At 56.0% G+C, this 23,339-nt stretch overlaps 1 protein-coding gene across 7 annotated transcripts in view; it reads right to left on the bottom strand.

Annotated features, from left to right (window-relative positions):
- The window catches only part of Dnai2 (dynein axonemal intermediate chain 2), a 29,841-nt gene extending 7,362 nt beyond the window's left edge, over window positions 1–22,479 (bottom strand). For 4 of the 7 annotated variants that reach the window (XM_046463462.2, XM_046463463.2, XM_046463461.2 and 1 more), the window contains exons 1-8: window positions 22,172–22,479; window positions 15,494–15,687; window positions 13,994–14,155; window positions 12,931–13,052; window positions 9,970–10,112; window positions 8,860–8,973; window positions 2,824–2,963; window positions 1,610–1,732 (exon numbers count right to left, since the gene is read on the bottom strand). In XM_046463462.2, the coding sequence (XP_046319418.1) occupies window positions 1,610–1,732; window positions 2,824–2,963; window positions 8,860–8,973; window positions 9,970–10,112; window positions 12,931–13,052; window positions 13,994–14,155; window positions 15,494–15,676 (987 nt within the window). In that variant the 5' untranslated portion in view covers window positions 15,677–15,687; window positions 22,172–22,479. Of the gene's footprint in view, window positions 1–1,609; window positions 1,733–2,823; window positions 2,964–8,859; window positions 8,974–9,969; window positions 10,113–12,930; window positions 13,053–13,993; window positions 14,156–14,689; window positions 15,418–15,493; window positions 15,688–22,171 lie in introns of those variants that run through there. The other 3 variants (XM_046463464.2, XM_058585301.1, XM_046463465.2) reach the window with 3 other exon arrangements.
- Window positions 22,480–23,339: the final 860 nt, after the last annotated feature.

Genomic DNA, 23,339 nt, shown 5'->3' with positions numbered 1-23,339 from the left:
AGTAGGCTGGTCGGCAGGGAGGTGGGGTGCGCTCATTCAAGGAGTGAGCAGTTTTGAGGGTTTGTGTCTATTTTTTGTTTGTTTTGGTTTTGGTACTGGGGACAGAACCCAGGGACATTCTACCACTGAGCCACACCCCCAGCCCTTTTTATTTTTTGAGACAGGGCCTCCCTCAGTTGCTGAGGCTGGCCTTGGACCTTCGATCCTCCTGCCTCAGCCTCCCATGTCACTGGGATCACAGGTGGGCACCAGGGCACCCAGCAGGAGTTTCAGTGTTGCAAGAGGAAAACAGCTGCAGAGGTGGCGGTGGTGGCACCACAGTGTGAATGCGCCTCTCGCTACCTTACACCTTAAAGTGGTAAAGACGGTACATTTTACGCGTTTGTTAAAAAACATAATTAAAAATGCACACAGCTGGGGAGGTAGCTCAGGGACAGAGCGCCTGCCTGGCTTGCACAAAGTGCTTGGGTTCCATTCCCAGCAAATAAAGGAGAAAAAAAGGAAGAGAAAGAAGAAAAAAATCACAAAGGCAAATCGAGACGGAGCTGAGCCGTCCCGAGAGGTATGTGAGTGCGCAACGCGGCGGCTGGGATGGGGACCTCAGCTCACAGGTAGGACAGCCGGTGTCCCGCACATGCGCACTTGGTTAAGACCGACCAGGCCTGGGGTGCTCACGGCCTCCAGTGCGAGCCTAGAAATCCCCGCGCCCAGGGCCGAATGTTTTCTGAGCCCTGTCACCTGCCCGGCCTCCTGTGCTTTGTCCTCTTATGCCAGGGCTGGGGTCAGAAACCAGCCCCAGCCGAGAGCCACGTGGACAGCGTGGCCTTGTCTAGAGCGTCCTCATTTGCTGCTTCCAGAAACTTCCCTCCTCTGACACAGCCACAGCACAGCTGAATTCGGCGTCCCCGCTCCCCCGGCCCCAGTTCTGGGGATTGAATACCAGCCTTCCCCCCTACATTTTTTTGTTTTTTTTTTGAGAGAGGGTATGGCTAAATTGTGGAGGCTGGCCTTGAATTTACAATCCTCCTGCCTCAGCCTCCCTGGTCCCTGGGATGACAGGGGTCCACCACCACTCCCAGCTTGACATTTCTTCAGGGTTCCTTTTTGGCTCCCCCCGGCCCCCCAGTACTGAGGGTGGAGCCCAGGGCCTCCTGCGTGCTGGGGAAGCCGGGGACCATGGGAGGCCAGCCCACCCCTCAGCTCTTAGCGGGGCCTGTGCTCTGGTTTTCAAGGTTCTCCCTCTCGTCTCACTTCCCTCTCCACCGCTTCGCTTTCTGCCCCAGCAGAAGGAAAGTGACCCCTTTCCCTCCAACACACCAGGCGAGGCAGGGCCTTTCTGAGTTTCGGTCCCGGTCAGACCCCTTCCCGTAGAATGGGCTTTTCCGGATCTTGTTCTGTTGAAGATCACCTTCTGGTCCCCAGGGCCACCAAGCAAGGGGGTGGCTCAGCGGGCTGGGAACGGGCGCCTCCCCTTCCCCGTGGACTCTGCTGCCCCCTGCTGGAGGTCATTGTAGAAACCAGGCAGGTGGAAGGCGGCTGCCAGGCCCCAGGCCCCGGGCCCGGGCCGGCCTGTCCTCAGGGGCTCAGGGGAGGGAGGGCCGAGACTCACCAACGTGGACTCGAACTCCAGGGAGATGGCGCCCAGGGCGTTCTCCAGCAGCTCCTTTCTGGTGATGTCCATGACCACCACCTCCGTGGGCTCGCTGATCTTGCGGATGTCCCACCACATGACCTGGTGGCGAGAGAGGGCAACTGGGAGACCCTGAGGTCCCAGGGCTTTCCCCTCCCTCCTCCGGGGCATAAAGGGTGCAGGGTCCATGAGAGCAAGTGCCCTGGAGAGTGGCTGAGCATCCGGGTCACCAGCAGCTGCCTGAAGTCCAGGAGCCAGGACCTGGCCTGGACTGGATTCAAGTTGCCGGGCGGGGGCCTAAGAATCTGCATTCTCCAAGGCTCCCCGCGGCACAGCCAGATCCAGCAGGACGAGAACCCACGTGTGCTCCCAGCCTCCGCCAGGAGGGAAGGTGGCAGCTGTTCACATGTGTGCAGGAACCTAGGTCCACACACTCTCCTGGCTGTAGTTTTTTTGGGGAAGGAACCAGGGAGTGAACTCAGGGCACTCCACCCCTGAGCCATCCCAGTCCTATTTTGTATTCATTTAGAGACAGGGTCTCACGGAGTTGCTTAGGGCCTCACTGTTACTGAGGCTGGTTTTGAACTCGCAATCCTCCTGCCTCAGCCTCCCCAGCCCCTGGGATTACAGGTGTGGGCCACTGTGCCCAGCTTTGCTGTACTTTTCCTGGTAAAAAACAAAATATAAAATCCACTTAAGTATCCCAGGGGCTTGGGAGGCTGAGGTCGGAGGACCACAGGTTCCAAGCCAGCCTCAGCGACCTAGCGAGACCTTATCTCAAAAATAAAAAGGGCTGGGGGATATGGCTCAGTGGTAAAGCACCCCTGAGTTCAATCCACAGTACCCAAACCAAACAGACCAACAAAGAAGTGATGACACCCTCCTACCAAGCAGTCCCTAGCAGGCTTGGGCAGTGCTTTAGGAAATAAGAAATCGTCTTTGAGATCCGCTAAATGGAAGCTCAGACCGTCTGAGGTGGGTGCTTGAAACGAGGCCCCCGGGAGGGCTGACGGTGGTGGGCAGGGTGGAGATCACCGTCTGATTTCATGTCTTTAGGTCTTGCTCCACGTGCATGTGTTACCCACTGTGCAATTCACACATCAAATGTAAAAGGGAAGTTTCTCCAGGCACCGTGGGGGGACACGGGGTGCCATGCCGGGCCTCCTCTCCTCCCCGGGCTGGCCGGGTGCTACCTGCCCATCTGTGGATGCCGAGAAGCACTCAGTGCCCGTCTTCGACTGCAGCCAGATGGTGCCGTACACGGGGTCTCGGTGGCTGAACTCGATGGTGGACAGCTCGGCCACCAGGCTGCCCTTCCGTGTGTCCCAGCAGGCTGGCAGGGCAGGGGAGGAGAGACACGGGGTCACAGAGGCCCCAGCTCTTTCTTGCTGGTGCCAGGAGCAGGGAAGGAGGGAGGCTGCTTCTCTGGCTTGACCGTGTGTAGACTTGGGAATTAGGACCAGGCTCAGACCGGCCTGAGCTTCTTACTGGCCTGCAAAACCCTCCCCGAGACCCCCAGAGTGCAAGCTTCATTCCCGCGCTGTGGCGCTGAGCACCACCCGGGTCCTGAGGAAGCGGCTGGGAATGGGCCAGGCTGGGTCCCCAGGGAGGGCAGGGTGGGGTCAGGGAAGGCTCCTGGGGGAAGTGGGGGGGAGCCTGGGGATGGAGGGGGCGAGGGGGTAGAATCCCTGCTCCCCGCAGGGAAGAGCCCCTGAGAGGCCCCGTCAGGAAAATCCTCCTGCCGCTCCAGCTCCTCCCGCCTCCCCCTCCCGTCCTCCCGCCTCCTCCTCCCGTCCTCCCGCCTCCTCCTCCCGTCCTCCCCCTCCCGTCCTCGTCCTCCTCCCGTCCTCCCGCCTCCTCCTCCCGTCCTCCCGTCCTCCCCCTCCCATCCTCCCGCCTCCTCCTCCCGTCCTCCCCCTCCCGTCCTCGTCCTCCTCCCGTCCTCCCGTCCTCCCCCTCCCGTCCTCCCGTCCTCCCCCTCCCATCCTCCCGCCTCCTCCTCCCGCCTCCTCCTCCCGTCCTCCCGCCTCCTCCTCTCGTCCTCCTCCTCCCGTCCTCCCGTCCTCCCCCTCCCGTCCTCCCGCCTCCTCCTCCCGCCTCCTCCTCCCGTCCTCCCGCCTCCCCCTCCCGTCCTCCCCCTCCCGTCCTCCCGTCCTCCTCCTCCCGCCTCCTCCTCTCGTCCTCCTCCTCCCGCCTCCTCCTCTCGTCCTCCCCCTCCCGCCTCCTCCTCTCGTCCTCCTCCTCCCGCCTCCTCCTCTCGTCCTCCTCCTCCCGCCTCCTCCTCTCGTCCTCCTCCTCCCGCCTCCTCCTCCCGTCCTCCCCCTCCCGTCCTCCCCCTCCCGTCCTCCCGCCTCCTCCTCCCGTCCTCCCGTCCTCCTCCTCCCGCCTCCTCCTCTCGTCCTCCTCCTCCCGCCTCCTCCTCTCGTCCTCCTCCTCCCGCCTCCTCCTCCCGCCTCCCCCTCCCGTCGTCCTCCTCTCGTCCTCCCCCTCCCGTCCTCCCGCCTCCCCCTCCCGTCCTCCTCCTCCCGTCCTCCCGTCCTCCTCCTCCCGCCTCCTCCTCTCGTCCTCCTCCTCCCGCCTCCTCCTCTCGTCCTCCTCCTCCCACCTCCTCCTCCCGCCTCCCCCTCCCGTCGTCCTCCTCTCGTCCTCCCCCTCCCGTCCTCCCGCCTCCTCCTCCCGCCTCCCCCTCCCGTCGTCCTCCTCTCGTCCTCCCCCTCCCGTCCTCCCGCCTCCCCCTCCCGTCCTCCTCCTCCCGTCCTCCCCCTCCCGTCCTCCCGCCTCCTCCTCCCGCCTCCCCCTCCCGTCCTCCTCCTCCCGTCCTCCCCCTCCCGTCCTCCCCCTCCCGTCCTCCTCCTCCCGTCCTCCCGCCTCCTCCTCCCGTCCTCCCCCTCCCGTCCTCCCCCTCCCGTCCTCCTCCTCCCGTCCTCCCCCTCCCGTCCTCCTCCTCCCGTCCTCCTCCTCCCGTCCTCCTCCTCCCGTCCTCCCCCTCCCGTCCTCCTCCTCCCGTCCTCCCCCTCCCGTCTTCCCCCTCCTCCTCCCGTCCTCCCGCCTCCTCCTCCCGTCCTCCCCCTCCCGTCCTCGTCCTCCTCCCGTCCTCCTCCTCCCGTCCTCCTCCTCCCGTCCTCCCCCTCCCGTCCTCCCCCTCCTCCTCCCGTCCTCCCGCCTCCTCCTCCCGTCCTCCCCCTCCCGTCCTCGTCCTCCTCCCGTCGTCCTCCTCCCGTCCTCCCGCCTCCTCCTCTCGTCCTCCTCCTCCCGTCCTCCCGCCTCCTCCTCTCGTCCTCCTCCTCCCGTCGTCCTCCTCCCGTCCTCCCGCCTCCTCCTCCCGTCCTCCCGTCCTCCCCCTCCCAACCTCCCCCTCCCGTCCTCCCCCTCCCGTCCTCCCCCTCCCGTCCTCCCGCCTCCTCCTCTCGACCTCCCCCTCCCGACCTCCCCCTCCCGTCCTCCCCCTCCCGTCCTCCTCCTCCCGTCCTCCCCCTCCCGTCCTCCTCCTCCCGTCCTCCCGTCCTCCCGTCCTCCCGTCGTCCTCCTCCCGACCTCCCCCTCCCGTCCTCCCCCTCCCGTCCTCCCATCCTCCCCCTCCCGTCCTCCTAGGGAACTCCCGGAGGAGGAGCTTGACCACCATCTGCTCTTCCTGCTCTGCCAAGAAACACGTGGAGCCGAGGAGCATTTCCTCCTGACGGATTCTGTGTTCATTTTCCCAGGGGCGAGCGCAGGGGCCCACGCTCTTACTCAGAGCCTTTTCAGGAAACTGGTTTGTAAAACAACCAAAGAACTCGGTTCCTCAGTTTTGACTTAGTATCCTCCCAAGTCCAAGGCATTTGTCCCTGAACTGGCCTGGACCAGAAATGGGTAGTGTGTGAGTGTGTGAGTGTGTGTGTGTGAGTGTGTGTGTGTGAGTGTGTGTGTGTGAGTGTGTGTGTGAGTGTGTGTGTGAGTGTGTGTGTGTGAGTGTGTGTGTGAGTGTGAGTGTGTGTGTCTGTGTGTGTGAGTGTGTGTGTGTGAGTGTGTGTGTGTGAGTGTGAGTGTGAGTGTGAGTGTGTGTGTGAGTGTGAGTGTGTGTGTGTGTGTGAGTGTGTGTGTGAGTGTGAGTGTGAGTGTGTGTGTGTGTGAGTGTGTGTGTGTGAGTGTGTGTGTGTGAGTGTGTGTGTGAGTGTGAGTGTGTGTGTGTGAGTGTGTGTGTGTGAGTGTGTGTGTGAGTGTGAGTGTGAGTGTGAGTGTGTGTGTGAGTGTGAGTGTGTGTGTGTGTGAGTGTGTGTGTGTGTGAGTGTGTGTGTGAGTGTGAGAGTGTGTGTGAGTTGTGTGTGTGTGTCTGTGTGTGTGAATGTGTGTGTCTGTGCGTATGTCTGTGTGAGTGTGTTTGTGTGTGTAAGTGTGAGTGTGTGAGTGTGTCTGTGTGTGAGTGTGTGTGTCTCTGTGTGTGTGTGTGTGTCTGTGCGTATGTCTGTGTGAGCATGTGTGTGTGTGTGTGTCTATGTGTGTGTGTGTGTGTGTGTGTGTGTTTAGCTATAGTGTGGATTGAACCCAAGGATGCTCTACCACTGAGCTAGTTTCCAGTCCTTTTCATTTTGAGACAGGGGCTCACTAAGTTGCCCAGGCTGGCCCTGAATTTGTCATCTCCTGCCTTGGAGTCACCGGGATCACAGGTGTGTGCTGCAGTGCACTTCCTTGGCTAAGTTTGCTCTGCTTGGGCAAGGCAGTGCTCAAGGGCGGGTCCCATGGGCCCCACGTGGCCCCCACTCTTACAGCAACAGGGCTACTGTGAGCTGGCAAGAAAACCCCTGGGGTTGTGAACAATGAGTGAGGCAGGCTCCTGAGTAAGTCATGGGGTGGGGGGGAGCCCTGCTTCAGTCTTTGGAGCTCTGGCACCCGGAATAATTTGGCAGAGAGATGTATGGGAGCCTAGGCCACAGCCTGAGAGCTTCCCCAGGGAGGGGCAGGTCTGAGAGGGAGAAGGGCCTCAGGAGGCCCAGGGAGCCTGGCTATGGCCGGGGGTTCTTAGCCTCCCTCCTCCTGCTCCTGAAGGAGACAAAGTAAAGCAGCTCGTGGGGTGGGAGGATGGGGAACCCCTCGATGCCTGAGGTCAAGACTGGCCCAGGGTGTTGTGGGGGCAGAGGGCAGCAGGGACATTCAGAGCTAAGGGGCCGGTTTCTTGGGATCTTACTGGGGATTTGTTTCAATCTGTTTTCCAGGTGTGCCATCAGCAAAAGCAGCAGAGTGAGGACTTCCAAAATTCTTCCAAAGTAGCAAGGTGACAACTGACCAAAATGGTCAACACCAACTTTTTCAGAACTCTGGAATCATTTGATTCCTGGCCGCATTCTGGAGAGCTATGCTCCAGGGAAGCAAAGACTCTCGGTGGTTCCGGGAGGATCCCTCCTCGGTGTCCGCATTGGACTTGGCTCAGAGTTTGCACAGGGCAGGAAAGTCTTTTCCTTGAGGCACAACCGCAGGCGGCTTCCTGAGGCAGTGGGTAACAGGTGCGCCCAACAGCAGGCTTTAGAGGAGGCGCCGGGTCAGGAGCTGCCCCAAGCTTGGACCCTTCCTGGACATCTAGGGGCCCCCGGCACTGCTGGCTGTGTGCTGGCCTGCGGCCAGGCCACCCTGAACAGAACACAGTCTACTCAAGCACAGACCGAGTGTCCTCCAGGAGAGGCGGCAGAACAGCCCGGAAACAATCTCCATCAAGGTTAACGAGACTGAGATCAGGCCCAGCCTTTCTGACCAAAATGGAACGGAGTGGAGATCAATAGCGGGAGGAAAACTAGAAGGTTCTCAAGCAGGTGGTAAAACACACACACACACACACACACACACACACACCCTGAACACCACCGAGACAGACAGGAAATGAAAAGGGAAATCGGGACATGCGAGCCAAGCACCAGGACACTAAGACCAAGAGTCGGGAGGAGAGGGACGCTCCCACCTGTGGAGGGCAGTATTTTAAGACCAAGGCCAACAAACACGGAAACAAGCTCTGGGGTGTAACTCAGGGGTACAGCGTTCCCGCCTGGCATGGGCAAGGCCCTGGGCTCTGTCCCCAGCACGGCCAAAACAACATCCCAACCCAAACAGAGCCAAAGTGCCCTCAGATCCGTACCCTAACCTGCCTGAAGAAACTAGAGGAACCACAAATTAAACCCAAAGCTGACAGAAGGAAGCAATGACCTTGGAGACTTCACCAGCCCCTTTTTATATTTTATTTAGAGACGGGATCTCACTGAGTTGCTTAGGGCCTCGCTCCGTTGCTGAGGCTGGCTTTGAACTCACTGTCCTCCTGCCCCAGCCTCCTGAGCCTCTGGGATGACAGGCGCGTGCCACTGCCCTCAGCCAAAAACTGGTTCTTGAAAAGAAAATGAAACTGACAAATCTGTAGCTAGACCAGGGGGGAAAGGAGGGTGCGAATGACTAAAAGCAGGAAGCACACGACCACCAGCCTTGCGGAGAGGACAATGACCGCGTGATGGCCGTGAAGGATGATAGCCGTGAAGGATTGGGAGTCTACCAAGTAGACAGGAGGGGCGAGGGGTGAAGTGGAAAAGTCCCTGGAAAGACAGACTATGAAAACAGATGGATTCAAGGGGAAACGGAAAATGGGAAGAGACCCATAACCGATGGGATGGGCCTAGGAATTCTAAAACTTCCAAATACAGGAGAACCCGGGCCAGCTCCCCCGGTGAATCCTACCAGACGTCTGAGGAGTCGGTGCCAGTCCTTCCCCAGCTCTTCCAACACAGATGGGGACCGGCTTCCCAGAGCCTTCCACAAGGCCAGAACCGCCAGGCCCATCACCCAGAGGTCTGCTCCCCCAAGGCGGGCTCCACAAGGTCTCACCGTCCCTCTAAGAGTGGCCCCTAATCACGTGTTCCCTGACTGGACTCAAACTTCGGCTTTTTAGATCTTTCTATTTTCTTATAGCAATGTGGTCTGTTTTATTTTAATATCTTTTAGTTGTCAATGGACTTTATTTATTTATATGTGGTGCTGAGAATCCAACCCCGTGCCGCACACATGCCAGGCAAGCGCTCTGCCCTGAGCGCCAGCCCCGGCCCTTTTAAAGCTTTTTATTTTAAGCCAACCTCAGGCTTACTGAAGTGGACTAGAGGCAGCGCCAACAGAACCAGCTGACTGGCCAGCATCTGGGGTGGCCAGCTGCAGAGGTGCCCGCCCCCGGGGTCTTCCCGGACCCGCCCGGGCAGGCGCTGGCTGAGAGCCGGGTCCCTCCTTACCTATCTGCCCGTTGTAGCAGCCCCCCAGGAGCACGTGGGAATCTTTGGGGTTGTACTCCAAGGTGACCAGCGGAGAAGGTGGCTTCAGGACAATTTCAGGCCTATTCGGGTTTTCTATAAAACAGGAAAAAGAAAAAGATCTCGCCGGGCCTGCACAGAAGAGGACAGGGTCAGCCAGTTTACCCCCCTTTTCCAGAGGAGGGTGGTTAGAGGGCAGCCATTGAGACCCCCCCCATCTTTCTCTGGCCTGCTTCCTTTGGCCCCGAGGCCTAATTCTTAGCTACTGGCTTTATTTGGGGGGACTGGGACATTGGCGTGGGTGTTCAACTCCAGTTGTAGTCCGTTTCTCATATTTGGTGTGAAACCAGCTTTTACGCCTAAGGTTCTTACACAGAGTCAGTTCTCACGGGGTCTTCAAATCAGGCCTGTGGGGGGGCGGGGATACCCGAGGTCCACCCCGGGGGGTTGCTGCGAGAACTGGGCGAGCTGTTCAGGTCAGCTCTGGATGCAGCGCCTGCACAGTTGTTGTAAGGAGGGGGAGAACGGGAAGCCGGGGGTGTTGCTCGGGCCAGGCTCTTGCCCCTGCAGTGAAGAAAGGGTCCTGCTCCCAGCAAAGTTGGGTCAAGGCACAGTCCCCTCCCCTCCCCTTCCCTTTGGGCTCCCTTCAGCCTGCTGGGCCTCTCTCTGTCAGGCTCTCCAGGGACCGACGGTTGGAGTCCCCTTGGGTTTGGTATTTATTTGTTCATTTTGCAGTACTAGGGATTGAACTTGGGATGCTCTACCCCTGAGATACAGCCTTGGCCCTTTTTAGAATTCTATTTTGAGGCAGGGTCTTACTAAGTTGCCCAGGTTGGCACTGAACTGGCCTCGGCCTCCTGAGTCAGGGGACCACAGGCGTCCATCATGGAGCCCTGGCTGGGGTGTGGTCTTCATGCCCCAGATGAGGAATCTGGAATTGGAGCTGGAGGTCAGCCCAGCGGGTGTGGGTCCTGGGCTCAATCCCCGGCACGGCAGCAAAGGGACAGCAGGGATTTCCTCCTGGCCCCTTCCACTCCCTGGCTGGCCCTGGCCTCAGCCCTGCCTGGCCAGCAAGACGCTGCTGCCCCTCACCCAGTTCCCAGATGTATGACTCGTGGCTCATGCCCGCAGGTGCCCGCTGAAAATTCAAGCAAGAATAGGCCACTGCCAACTTCCGGTTGCCATCAGGGTGCCAGGAGACGTGTGTGGCTGCCCGCTTGATGTCCTGCGGATCCCTTTGGGGAGAGGAAGGGAGTCAGAAGGCTGGAGGGTGGGGTTCCCCCAGTTTCTAGTTATTCTAGCACAACTAGATTTTTTTTTTCTTTAAAAAATACTCAAGTATATCTAAGGAACCACCTTCACTTCAGAAAATCTATTTTAAAAACAAAGTGCAGGGAGAGGAAGGGGGAGGGGAAGGGGGAACACTAGGGAAGGATATCGGCCACATTATATTGTTATTTTAACTATATGGTTATGTTGTGTTTGTACAAATGCCTAACAATGAATCCCACCATGGTGTATTAATTATCCTGCACCAATAAAAAGTGGGAAAAAAAATAAATCCAAACCAAGTTGACAAGACTCCCGTAAATGGAAAACCAGTCCCACCAACTATAAATAGAAGGTAATAATAAAAACCAAGACAATGGGAACAGGCAAAACATGAAACTCCAGTTTAACCCTCCGCTCGCTGGAAGTCGAGCCAGAGCCTGATCTTCCATTGCAATTCGATTCAAAAGGGGTCAGGAAGTCTAGCCATCTCACGCCCCCGTGTTGACTCAGATGAGTTGAAAACTTCTGTCCACACAAAACCCTGCATACGAATGTTTATGGCCACTTTATTCAAATTGCCAAGACAGGGAAGCAACCAAATTGTCCTTCAATGGCTGCGTGGATAAGTGGTAGTGAACCCAGACGATGGGATACCACTCAGCACGAGAAAGGAGATGAGCTATCAAGACCTGAGAAGACACTCTGGGAAGGGCCAACTACGCAGACAGGAAGAAGATGAGTGGTTGCCAGGGGCTCGGGACTTGGGAGGGATGAAGAGGTGACCACGGGGCATTCTGAGGGCAGGGGAACTACGCTGTACCTGACTGCAATGATGGACCCCAACCCATGGGGTGTGCAAGCCTCAGGAACAACCCTGACGGAAACTAGGGAGTGACAGTGGTGTGTCTGTCCATGCAGGTCCAACTGGTGGGCATGCTGGCAATCGGGGCTGTGTGCCCAGGGCAGGAGGTGGGAGGGGCATGTGGGAACGCTCAGTACCTTCTGCTCAATTTTGTTATGAGCCTAAAACTGAAGTCTGGGAGTCGGGGCTGGGGCTGGAGCCCCTGGTAGAGCACTTGCTGTGCATGCCTGAGAGTCCTGGGACAAGGTCTAGCGCATCATGTGTTTGAGGGGTCCCTATGTGGGGTCAGAGCCCAGCGGGGCTGGGGACAGCATGTGCCTGCTGCACATCCCTGGGTACAGCCATTGGCCCTGCTCCGCACCTCACAGGTCACCACTGGATCAGAACAGGTTGTGCTGGGACAGGGACAGGTACTTCCTAGGATGCTTGGTCAGCTGTGGTGGCAAAACGAATCCCCCAAGTTGGCACCAGAGGCCGGTCACCTCCAAATGCCTGTCATCTCTGGAATCCGCATCACCCAGACCAGACCTGACCCCGCCCAGGGTCCTCAGAGATGCCTAGGCCTGCCTTCCACTACCTCTACTTCTAAATGGACAGCCATCTCCCTCCTGCCCCCTCCACCGCCATGAATGTGGCCCCACCTGCAACTCCTCTCACCAAGTCATCAGGATGAGCGGTCCCTTTGCCCTGGTCCTCTCCCCATTCCTGTCCCCAAACTCTCCTTCCTTACCCTACACATGTGCTCAGAGGCCCCATGTGAAGTCAGTGTCATGCCCTTCTAGGGCTGCTGGAACCAGGGACCACAACTAGGTGGTTGTTCTTGTTTGTTTTTTGTTAGGTTTGTTTTGTTTTGCGGTGCTGGGGACGGAACCCAGGGCCTTGCACGTGCCAGGCAAGCACTCTACCCCTGAGCCGCAGCCGGGCCTTAGGTGTCCTTAACAACAGAAATTCATTCTCTCCCACTTGAGGCGGCCAGAAGTCCAAAATTGCAGGCGTTCTCTGCAGGTGAAGTATATGCACAAACCTGTCCACAGATGCAGTACACACGCGTACACATGGATAGACCCGTGCACGTGTACAATAGGTATTTCTAAACAAAAATTAGCACTCTCAGCCAGGAGCAGTGGCCACTCCTGTGATCCCCGCAACTAGGGGACTGAGGCAGAGGACTGCAAGTTCAAGACTAGCTTCAGCAACTTAGCGCACTCCATCTCAAAATAAAAAAAAATAAAAACAGCTGGGGAGGTAGCTCAGTGGTGGAGCACTTGCCTATCATGTGAGGGGCCCTGGGTTTAATTCCCAGTGCCAAAAAAAAAAGTAGCAGCACACTCTCCCCTTTACTCTTCCACAGCTTGGTTGGGTTTGGTTTTCACATAAGCAGTCTTGGAAACGGGTCCCTCTTGTCACAGAAGGAGTCGCCCCGTACTTCCAGCCCCCCCCTCCCCACACACCGATACCCCTTTGTGGGCTCTGCCAGAACTGTGGGAACCAGCCCCCGACTGATGGATCTGGCTTGTTGGAGCTCTGGTCAGCACACCCTGATGCAGTGAAGATCCTCACACAGAGAACACACAACACCCACAAATCCCTGCTGTCCTTTGAGGCTATTCCCAGATCCACTCCTGCAAATGTGGGCCAGCAACCTGTGTGCCCACGACCCACTGGAACCCTGTTGTGGGTGCCTTGTCCTGCTCTGCCCGGTGGGAGATCCTCCCCCTGTGCCCAGCTTATACAGGCCCAAGCCTGGTCAGCACATGCCTCCCCACGGGGCAGGGACCACTTCCTGCTGGGCACCAGCTTGCTCTGACCCTCGTCGAGCTGGGGCACAGACAGCCTAGTGACAGCGGCTTGGAGTGATGAGCAAGGAGTCCCTTTTGGAGGTGACAGGTTGGCCAGAGGCCAGCCTCGCTAGCAGCTACCTGAAGACATTAATGGTCTTAGCTGAAGGGGCCTCTTCCGTCACCTCCACCTCTTCCTCATCGTCAAAATACTCCTGGTAGATGTCAATGGCGTTGTTCTGCTTGATGCAATGCTCCATGATCTGAGGGGACAGAGCAGGGGTGCTCAGCAGGAAGGAGAGGGCCTGCAGGCCCAGGGGCTGGCTGGAGTCTAGGAGGAACAGGGGCACCAGGGGCCTTTTCCTGTTCTTTGGCCAATGCATTTTCTTTCTTTCTTCTTTTCTGCAGTGCTGGAGACGGCACCCAGGGCCCTGCACTGGCCAGGAAGTGTGCAACCACTGAACTCTACCCCAGCCCATGGCTTACGCATTTTCAATTGGCTTTTGAAGGTGAATTAATTGCTTTCTGTGTACAAAGCACTGATGCACACACAGCACATCAACAGATAAACGAGATATCTGTGGCATTAAAATTTCATGGAGGGAGGAGGAGATTTTTTAAAAAATGTCTAAAAATACTCTTGGGGAGGGATGATAATGAAAAAAATGTTGAAAAATGTTGCTCTAGCCAAACAATTTCATCAGGCCTGTGTATATGTGGCACCCATATATTTGTCTGGACCTCCAGTGGATCTCTAACTCTTCGGGGAAGGATGTAAGTGAGATCCATTTTGCAATCGACACTGAGCCAGCCTGAGACTTAAAGCTTATTCCAAATTTATTGGATGTGGGCTGGGATTGTGGCTCAGTGGTAGAGTGCTTGCCTAGCATGTGTGAGGCACTGGGTTCAATTCTCGGCACTTCATGTAGATAAATTTTAAAAAAGGTCCATCAACAACCCCCGCAAAAAAATTAATAAAAAAAAAAGAAGTAGTAAAGGAACAAAACTTTTTTTGGGGGGGTCCTCTCTGCCCCGGGGGTTTCCCACTTTTTTAGGCTCTTTGTAAAACCTGCTCAGCTATGGCCCTGTGAGGTCAGCAGTCGGTCTCTTTCCCCAGAGTAGCCATGTGGACCCATGGCTGGCACACTCTGGCACCCGAGGAGCTGGAGTGGCAGGGAAGGTCCTCAGTGGCGCCGAGCCTCACCGAGCCAAGCTGCATGATGGCATTGATGTAGTTCTCGTCCTTCTCTACTTTTTTCCGGAAGCGAATCGTCTGCTCCAGCTCCAGGGGGTTCACATCCTTGGGCCAGCCCCCCTCGACGTGGTTGACCCCTCGGGTCTCCATCTCAAACCGCTCCGTGTTTGCCTGAACAGAGGGGCCACCGGTGAGACGTCCACCTCCCGGACAAGTCCAACCTCTGCTCCTGCAAACCAGGAGCCTCCTGGGACCCTCAGCTCTCTGACAGACCGAGGAGGTGCCCTGGCTAAAGCCACAAAGTCAGGAACCTCCAGGTCCTCGGGCAGTCACTGGTGACCTTGCAGTGCCACCCCGTGGAGGCAGCTACTTGGCCCTTGATAGCAGTGGTCATGGAAGACCCAGGGCCCAGATCCCCTGAGTCTAGTGGGCCCAGGAACCCACCCCACCTGTTCTGCAAGATTCAGAAGAAAAGAGAAGGGAATGCTTCTTTTCCACCCGGCCAGCATTGGAGTTGGACATCGAAGCATCAACAGGGACTCAGAGGCTGGATCTGCGTCCCTCTGGAGCCAGGGGAGTTTAATCTGTTGGACTAGCTTCTTGGCTCCAGCCCACTTTTCCCCATTTTAAAAACTTTGGTGACGTACACATGACTCAACATTTGCCATCTTAATCATTTTACAGTGTGCAGTTCCGTGGCCTTACCATTCACAGTGCCACGCAGTCTTCACCCCGGAGGGAAGCCCTGTGCCCTCGGGCAGTCACTCCCAGCTCCTTCCCACCGCTAAACTGGCTCTCCCAAGAGTGAGGCGTCTTGCCAGGGCAGGGCTCTGGCAGGAGCCCGGGCACTGAGGCCATGGGCACAGTTGTCCTGGTCCTCGAGACGGCCTTCAGGCTGAGAAGTTAATTCATCTAAACCAGGAGTCACCAGACCACTCACGGGATTGTGAATGTGTTCCAGTCAAGTCAAGTGACTCATTTGGTTTGGGGCCTGACCTGGGTTATCTTGACCCAATCGGGTGCTGATCACCAGGTTCACAGGGACAGGAAGCTCTACGGGCCTCCACAGGGCAAAAGGGCATGACCATGGCCCTCGGGTGCTCTTATCTCAGAGCCCCGCTGTCCCTGGCCAGAACTTCCTGTGGGACACTTTTCTTTTTCCAGGATGGGCTTTGCCTGTAGATATGAATCCACGCTCCCGAGAATACCTCTTCCAGAAGCACCAAAGGCCCACAGTGGCTCTAGAAAGTCTCAGCAGCAAGGCCAGAGCCCCTCGGAAGCAAGGCCGCGTGAGGGAGAGAGAACATCTTGATTGACACTCGCCTGGGCCAGGGGACAGTGCTGCTGCGTCTTCTCCTGAGCCCAGCACTGTGGTGGCTCTTGGGGTGACTCCCCCTCACACTTCCAGCACCCACGCTGGTCCATTCTACCTGGACTCTGACCTGCTCTTTCTGGACACCTTGCCCGAGCACATCGTCACTGACCTGGATTCTTGGGGCAGGGACCCACCTCATGCTCCGACATGCTGGCGGAGCACTGGACGCCCGTGTCCACTGGGTTCCGCTCCACGAACTGCGTGGCCAGCTCCAGGTTGGGGGGGATGTCGATGTTCAGCTCGGCCTGGCGGTCTGAGAAGTTGCACTGCCTGCCAAACTCGCTGCGCTTCTTCACGTACACGTAGACAATCTCCATGGTGACGGGGGCTGCGGGGAGTGGGGGAGAAGGGAAGGGGTGAGGGGCCACCTGGCCACCCCTCTGCCTGGGTCCCACGGGGCTGCTTCAGGTTCCCATCTGGCTCATGGGTGAAGGTGTCCAGAGCTGCACTGGGTTGCTGTTGCTGCACTGGGGATTGAACCCCAGGGTCCCACCCAAGACAGGCAAACCGTCTATCACCGAGCCACGTCCCCAGCCCTTAATGTTTTGAGAGAATCTCACTAAGCTGCCCAGGCTGCCCCCAAATTTAAGATTCTCCTGCCTCAGCCTCCCCACTACCCATAGGTGTGGCCACGGCCCCTGGCTTGCATCTGAGGGCTCAGCATATGATAAGCATAAATTATCTTGTTCAGTTCTTGCAAATACCCTCTGAGGTGGGCAAGAAAATCACCATTTGATTCAAAGGAATTCGATACTCAGAAGTACCCTGAGCCACTGGCCCAGCATCACAGAGCCACTGAGTGGTGGCGCTGGCCTGCCTGACTCCAAAGCTCTGACCACTCACTGACATGGCTTCTCCTGATCAGTATTATTGGGAGGCAGGAAGAAATGTTGATGGTGGTTTGTTGGGTTAAACAGCGCCTGCTGCGCTCTGGATCTGAGCCATATAACACATGAATCAGAGATCCCTGGGCCCCTTCTGGAAGCCTCCACCCAACCGTCCACTTCCCCACCTAATTGTGGAAAAGGCTTATTGACACCAGAGCCCTCCGTTGCCAGGCTCCACCCCCCACACACCCACCGCTCTCTGGGCCCCCCTGGGAATCTCTTCCCTCTGCACCAGGCCAGCCGGACAGAGCTGAGCGGTCACCTGAGAGCACAGAGCCAGATGGCTTCCTGAGCAGGAGGGACCGTCAGCCCTCAGGAGCCCCTCTGATTTGCACTGGCCATAAAGAGTGGGAACTGGAAAGCAGCTGGGCAGGCCCTGACCTCAGGTCCAGGCCTTGCTCTTCACAGCTGCATGACCTTGCCAAACTCGCTGCGCCCAGTAGTCAGGAAGCTGGTGTTCAAATCCTTGATGTAAGGAAGAAGGTAAGGAAGAGTTCTTCACCAGCGCTGACCCGAGGGCTTAAAGATACACCCGCGGCTCCCACAAGCTGCCCTTCTCTCACCCCAAAGAGACCCTGCCCCCTCCTGCCCTCATCACATCCATGGATTCTCTGGGGCTCAGTGCTGGCCATCTGGTAGGCCTGTCTGCAACGTTATGCTGTGGACTTTAGCAGAACTGTTCATTAGGGGGCCACCCCAACCCTCAGGAATTGTGCCTTTGGTGTCACATTCCCAAGAGAGCTTAGATAGCCCCTGGACTGCAAGAGCCCTGGGGGTGCCGGGGCAGGGAGCTGTTGAATGAGTGGCCACAGTGGTTTGGGAAAGGCCCATTGTGCAAATTTGCTGTGGCAGCACTCACAGCCCAAGGCCTTTTGAGACCCAACAAATCAGGCTTTGGCCCCTGAGAGGGTGTTGCTGCCTTTGAATGAAGTAGGGACCTGGTGGGAAAATGGCTGGAGGGCGTATTGCCTCCATAGCCAAACTCAGGAACTAGAGGGATACAGCAGAACTGCTGGAGTAGTGAGCCCTTTACCTAGCATCGCCATCAGGAGAGCAGTCCAAGACTGCTCAACAACACTCAAAATGACTCTTATTTTTTTAAAAATCTAATTATATAGACTTTTCTAGAAAGTACAGTTTTTATTACTGCCAAACTGTATGCTTCATCTTCATTCTAATTATAGTTTTCATTATCTCATCCAATTATGCAACAAACACTTATTAGATCCTACTGTGAGTGATCAGGATGGTGCGGCTCTGGCACGAGGGTAGACATGCAGATGAACTGAAGGAACTCAAAGTTCAGAAATGAACCTTTACAGTTAGGGTTGACTGATCTCTGGCAAAGGTGCCAAGGCAGCACAGTGGAGGTGGGAAGGACTGTCTTTTTGGCAAATGGTTCTGGGACAACTGGACATTCCAAAGCAAAAGAGTGACCACCGCCGGGCACAATGGTGTGTGCCTATAATCCCAGAGACTTGGGAGGCTGAGGCAGGAGGATTGCAAATTACAAGGTAGCCTGGGCAATTTAGTGAAGCCTGTCTCAAAATAAAATAAAAAGGACTGGGGATGTGGCTCAGTGGCAAAGCACCCCTGGGTTCAATCCCCAGGAACAAAGAAAAAAACAAGAGTGACCATAGATCCCTATCTTACCTCAAATTAATTCAAAATGGGCTGCAGGACTGAATGTAACAGCTAAAACCATAAAACTTAGAGAACACAGGGGGGAAAGACTTCATAGAGATGGTATAAAAAGTATGGTCTCTAAAAGAAAAACAAATGATAGATTGGACCTCATTAAAATTTAAAACTTCTGCATTGCAAAGGATAACATCACGAAAACCAAAGAGGGGCTGGGGATGTAGAGTGTTCACCTAACATGTGCACGACCCTGACTTTGATCCCCGTAAAACACACACACACACACACACAAAAGAAAGAAGAGAAAAAAAGAAAGAAAGGAATTTGGATTTTTTTTTTTTTTTTAGTGGTGCTGGGGATTGAACTCAGAAATTTGCAAGCACAAGCCATAGACTTGGAAAAAATATTTCCAAATCATATATCTGATTAAGGACTTGTATACCAGGTCTGGACAACCTCATGTCCACCAAGACTATGAAATAGGCATCATGATTTCCCCTCTACAGGAACAGAGAGTGGTGCTCAGGGACATGTAGGGCCTTGTCCAAGGTCCCAGTTTTTTTTTTTAACCCAGGGGCACTTAACCACTGAGCCATGATCCCAGCCCTTTTCTGTATTTTATTTAGAGACAGGGTCTCACTGAGTTGCTTAGGGCCTCACTAACTTGCTGAGGCTGGCTTTGAACTTGCAATCCTCCGCCTCAGCCTCCCGAGCTGCTGGGATTACAGGAGTGGGCCTCCATACCTGGCCAAGGTCCCAGTTCTTAAACACAGTCACAACCAGGATCAGAGCACATCTGGCTCTGAAGCACTGGTACTTGATCTTGGCTACATATTTAGAAATACCTAGAAGGTTTTATAAAGTTACATGCTGAGGTCAAACTCCTGCCCAACTAAATCAGAATCTCTCAATGGTATTTAAAAAAAAAAATTCTCCGGGTAATTCCAATGTACAACCAACTTTAAAAACCACTGATTTAAAACAAAGACTCTTTTTCATTTTTCAGCCAGAATTTCTCAGTCAGGATGCTCATTAATAAGAGGGAAGTCCCAAGCCCCCTCCTGCAAATGCTGACCTGGCCCCCTGGGGTGGGATCTAGCAATTCCTGTTTTCTACAATCACCCCGGATGAAGGTTATAACTAGACAAGGGCTACTAGAAACCCGTCCAGTGCAGCCTGGCTGCTGTCCCCCGAGATGCATGACCAAGAACTGAGAGATAATCTAGAAGCAGATGCCAGGGGTGGACTTGGCCAGGAGCAGTGGAGGCAGGGTGTGAGAGCAAGAGGGCAAGAGAGTTAACCACCCAGTCTCTTTGTAGCCACATAACTTGCTCCTTAAAGGCAGCCCCTCCCCAGCCACTCCCACCCCAGAACAGTCCAACTTGAATCAACAGCAGAAAGGCTGTTGGAGACTCTCTGGGGTAGAAGGGATGGCCTGGAGGGCAGGGGGCGGGAGAGAGGCCCACTTGCTGCAGGACGCCTGAATGGATTTATTCTACAGGGACCAACAAAGAAGGAGCCTTGGAAAAAGAATGTGAATCCAATTAAATCCTCCCCTCTGCCACCACATGGAGAAGCACCTGTTCTTGCTAGACAGAGCCACTGGGCCCAGGCCATTAGGGGCTGCCTCTCTCTCTTTCCTTGAAAGACAATTGTTGGGAGCCGGCCAGCTCCTAGGGGACACAGGAGGCCTCAGAGGAGGAGGAAACTCCAGGAAGACACAGATGGACTCTTGAGCCCAGATCAGGTTTTTAACAGCTTTGCTCTCCTTCTTGGTGCTTCCCAAAGCCAAGCCCTGAGCGAAAACAGAGGCATTGTCTTGTGTCTGGAAGGAGACAGAGGGGACATTTAAAGGCTGGCCCGGTGACAGTGACGGACAGCTCATTCAAGGACTCAGCAGCACAGGCTCTTTTCTTACCAGCAAGCAGGGCATAAGATGAATAGCAGGGCCAGCCCAGGGGGTCTCCGCAGTCCCCCTCCCTTGGGAGACAAGTGCTACAGGGGGCTTCCCCAAGTAGGGCTGAGCAGGGCTGTCTCCAAGAGGGCCCAGAAGGGGCAGGAGCAGTGTTGCTGCCGCCTGGACGTTGGGGGGGGGGATTGCTCTCCCCTCCCCCGTGGGAACTAAGAGACGCAGAAGCTTGCAGGACACCTCTACAGGGCCACCCAGACACAGGACGCACAGATCTGGATGCTTGGGTTGGACCAGAAGTGCAAGTCCCCATGTCCTGGAGGAAGGAGTCGGACTGGAACCTTCACAGACCATGCAAACAAAACTCTCCTGAGCAGGGAGAATGAGCAAAGCCATTCCTGAAGAGAACCTGCCGTGGCTTAAGAGAAAGCGCTGCCCAAGCTGGACGGGGACCAAGAAGTGGGAAGGAGGGGTGGCGGGTGCAATAAGGACATGAAAACATCTTCCTCTTCCTGTTCCCTGAGACTGCGGGTCCCTGCATGGCAGAGGGATGCAGGAGGGGGGGCTTCTCATGTCCTTGTGCAACTTCTGTAGTTCTGGGACCTAAGGGTTTTGCTGGACCTTCCGAAGGGCAGAGCTTGGCCAGGCATGGTGGCGCAGGCCTGTAATCCCAGTGGCTCAAAAGGCTAAGGCCAGAGGATTGCAAGTTCAAAGCCAGCCTCAGCAACTTAGAGAGTCCCTGAGTAACTCAGGGAGACCCTGTCTCTAAATAAGATTAAAAATAAAAAAGGCTGGGAGGGATGAGGATATAGCTCAGTTGGTAGAGGGCTCCTGGGTTCACTCCCCAGCACCACACAAACAAACGAACAAAACTAAAAATAAAAAGGCTGGGAATGTAATTCAGTGGTTAAGTGCCCCTGGTTCAATCCCAAGTACCCATCCCCACCAAAAAGGCAGATCTCCCTGGCAATCTCCCTTTGTCACCTGTCCCTCCTTCCAGGAAAGCACTAAGGTCCCCACCAGGAGCATGGAGAATGAGAGCAGGGAAGGGTGGGAGGAGGTCCCAGAACTGGGCTGTGACCAGGTCTGAGCATCTGCTCCGCTGAGAAGACAGTGGACTCCCTGGGCCCAAACAGAGAAGGGGCCCAACACCCACTCTGTCACCTGCTGAGTGTGTGACCGTGACACCAACCCTCCATCAGAGCTCTGCCCCGCCCCATACCTCCTCTTCTAATCAACTTAGCGAGACCCTGTCTCAAAAAAAAAAAAATAAACAAATAAAAATGGCTGGGGATGTGGTTCAGTGGTTTAGTGTCCCAGGTTTACTGTCCCTGGGTTCAATCCCCAGTACAAAAACTAAATAAATACAAAAGAAACAAAGGGTTTGCACAGGGGAAATGCAGGGTCTGAAAGCCAGGAGAAGAGGGCTCGGGACTAAAGTTCAGTGGCAGGGGGCTTGCCCAGTGTGTATGAGGTCCTGGGTTCCATCCCGGGTGTGTGCAAGAGAACTTGAACTTGTTGCAAAGACAAACTGCCCAGCCTTTGGAAAAAGTAACCAACAGTGTGACACTGATCACGACACATAATGGGCATATAATGCCATCTCCTGGGCTGAGGGTCAGATGAAGGGATGCATTTAAGATTCCTGTCACCTTGCTGGGTGCAGTGGCACGTGCCTGTAATCCCAGTGGCTCAGGAGGCAGAGGCAGAAAGATTGCAAGTTCAAAGCCAGGCTCAACAATTTAGAGAGACTCTGTCTCAAAACAAAAAAACAATTTAAAAGGTCTTGGGGATGTGGCTCAGTGGCTAAGCACCCCGGGGTTCACTCCCAGCAACAGTAAAAACAAAAATCCTGCACCTAGAAGGTGTGCCATACGATTGACTTTCTTTCCTCTATTGTTACTCCTTTTATCCTTTTCTTTTCTTTCTTTCTTTTTAATTATACAGGGGATGCTCTACCACTGAGCTACATCCCCAGATCTTTTTATTTATTTTTAAATTTTGAGACAGGGTCTCCCTACATTGTCCAAGCTGGGCCCCTCCAGAGTAGCTGGGATTACAGGCGGCTCCACTGGCCAGGCCAGAAAGGTCCCCTCCTAACGTCCACCCTCCCAGGTTGTCATTCCCACCAGTCACCTGTAAACCTTTAGGAGCCTCCCACCCCCTCCAGGGCAGACTGCCTTCAGGACCAGGTGGCGCAGGGGTGCAGGATGCAAGCTGTTCCTAAGTTACAGGATCCTGTGGCCTGGGGGGCTACCTCCGGGGGCAGGACTACTGTGGCGGAGGACACTAGAGCACTGGTTCTGGGTCCACCGCGGGCAGAGCAGTCCCAGAAGCGCCCCGGAGGATCTCCTCGCACTCTGGGGGATCTTTACCCTCGGGGGCGCTCTCCTTCTCCCTCCACGCTCCCCTCCGGCCTCAGCCCTTATCCTGGGTGGGCGCCTCCTGCCGCTGGGTTCCGCCAACCGGGAAGCGCCGGGTCCAGCTGCTCAAACGGCTCCGCAGCAGCCGAGTTTATCGGTTGCCTAGCAACCCCGGGGCAGGGACGCGGGCGGCGCGGGAAGCGACTCGGAGCACGTGACTCCCGCCCGCCACGTCGGAAGCACAGCCTGACCCTCCTCTTCTGGAGGCCTGTGGCGGGTGACCCAAGGTGGCCAAGAGAGTGAGCTGTCGGTAGGGGCTTCACGGTGGCGCTTGTCCACGTCCCTCTGCAAGGTCCCGAGAAAACCAGGAACAGTAGTGCCTGGGAAGCCCTGAGCCCTGTTGGTGATGGTGGCCTGGTGATCTGCTCCTGATCCTGGCAGGCCATGGTGCTACTCCTTCCTGTAATTCCCTCCTCCGGCCGCCACCGTCTCCCTTGCACGTGCTGAACACGTGGGACCACACTGGCCCCCGGAGGAAGCTCCTTGCCAGCGGGGCCGAGGACTTCCACGACTTGGTTGCAGAATGAGCGAATGGATGTTTCTCAGAGGATGAAGGCAATAAAAGTGAGATAATGAACCTAGAAGGGGATCTGGGGATAGAAACCACACCTAGAGCCGAGGTAGCTTCCTGTGGGAAGCCCGGAGTGCACTTTGGAGCCACGAGTCCCAGCATGGCCCTCTGCTGCCTGTGTGTCCCTGGGGCAAGTTAACTTTCCTTTTCTAAGCCTCAGCTTTCCTCATCTGCAAAGTGGGGGACAGCGGCCCCCTTTAGAGGATAATCGGGAGGATGAAATAAGGTGATACAGAGGAGTGTCCAGCCCTGTGCTGAAGGTAGAGCTGGTGGGGCCTGTTCACCCCCTCTTTATTTACCACGAACCGGAATGAGGTTAACCTGGGTTCAGGGATGGATGCTGGAGATCTGGACAGACAGGAAATGAGTCATCCAAGAAGTGGGATTTGGGGTTGGAACTGAGCCTTGGAAAACCGTTCAGAGTTGCAGGGGGAAGGGCTGGGGAGAGCATTCCAGCCTGGGAGTGGAGGGTGGCCTGAGCAGGGGCGGGGTGGTCTTCTAGGAAGAAAGGCGTTGGGGAGGAGGGGGGAGTTGTGGATCGCTCTGGCT

The sequence above is a fragment of the Marmota monax genome, unplaced genomic scaffold (assembly GCF_021218885.2).
Source record: "Marmota monax isolate L192 unplaced genomic scaffold, Marmota_monax_Labrador192_F-V1.1 WCK01_AAM20220418_F8-fsc00208, whole genome shotgun sequence".
NCBI lineage: Eukaryota > Metazoa > Chordata > Mammalia > Rodentia > Sciuridae > Marmota > Marmota monax.
This window is presented reverse-complemented; position numbering and strand designations above follow the sequence as displayed.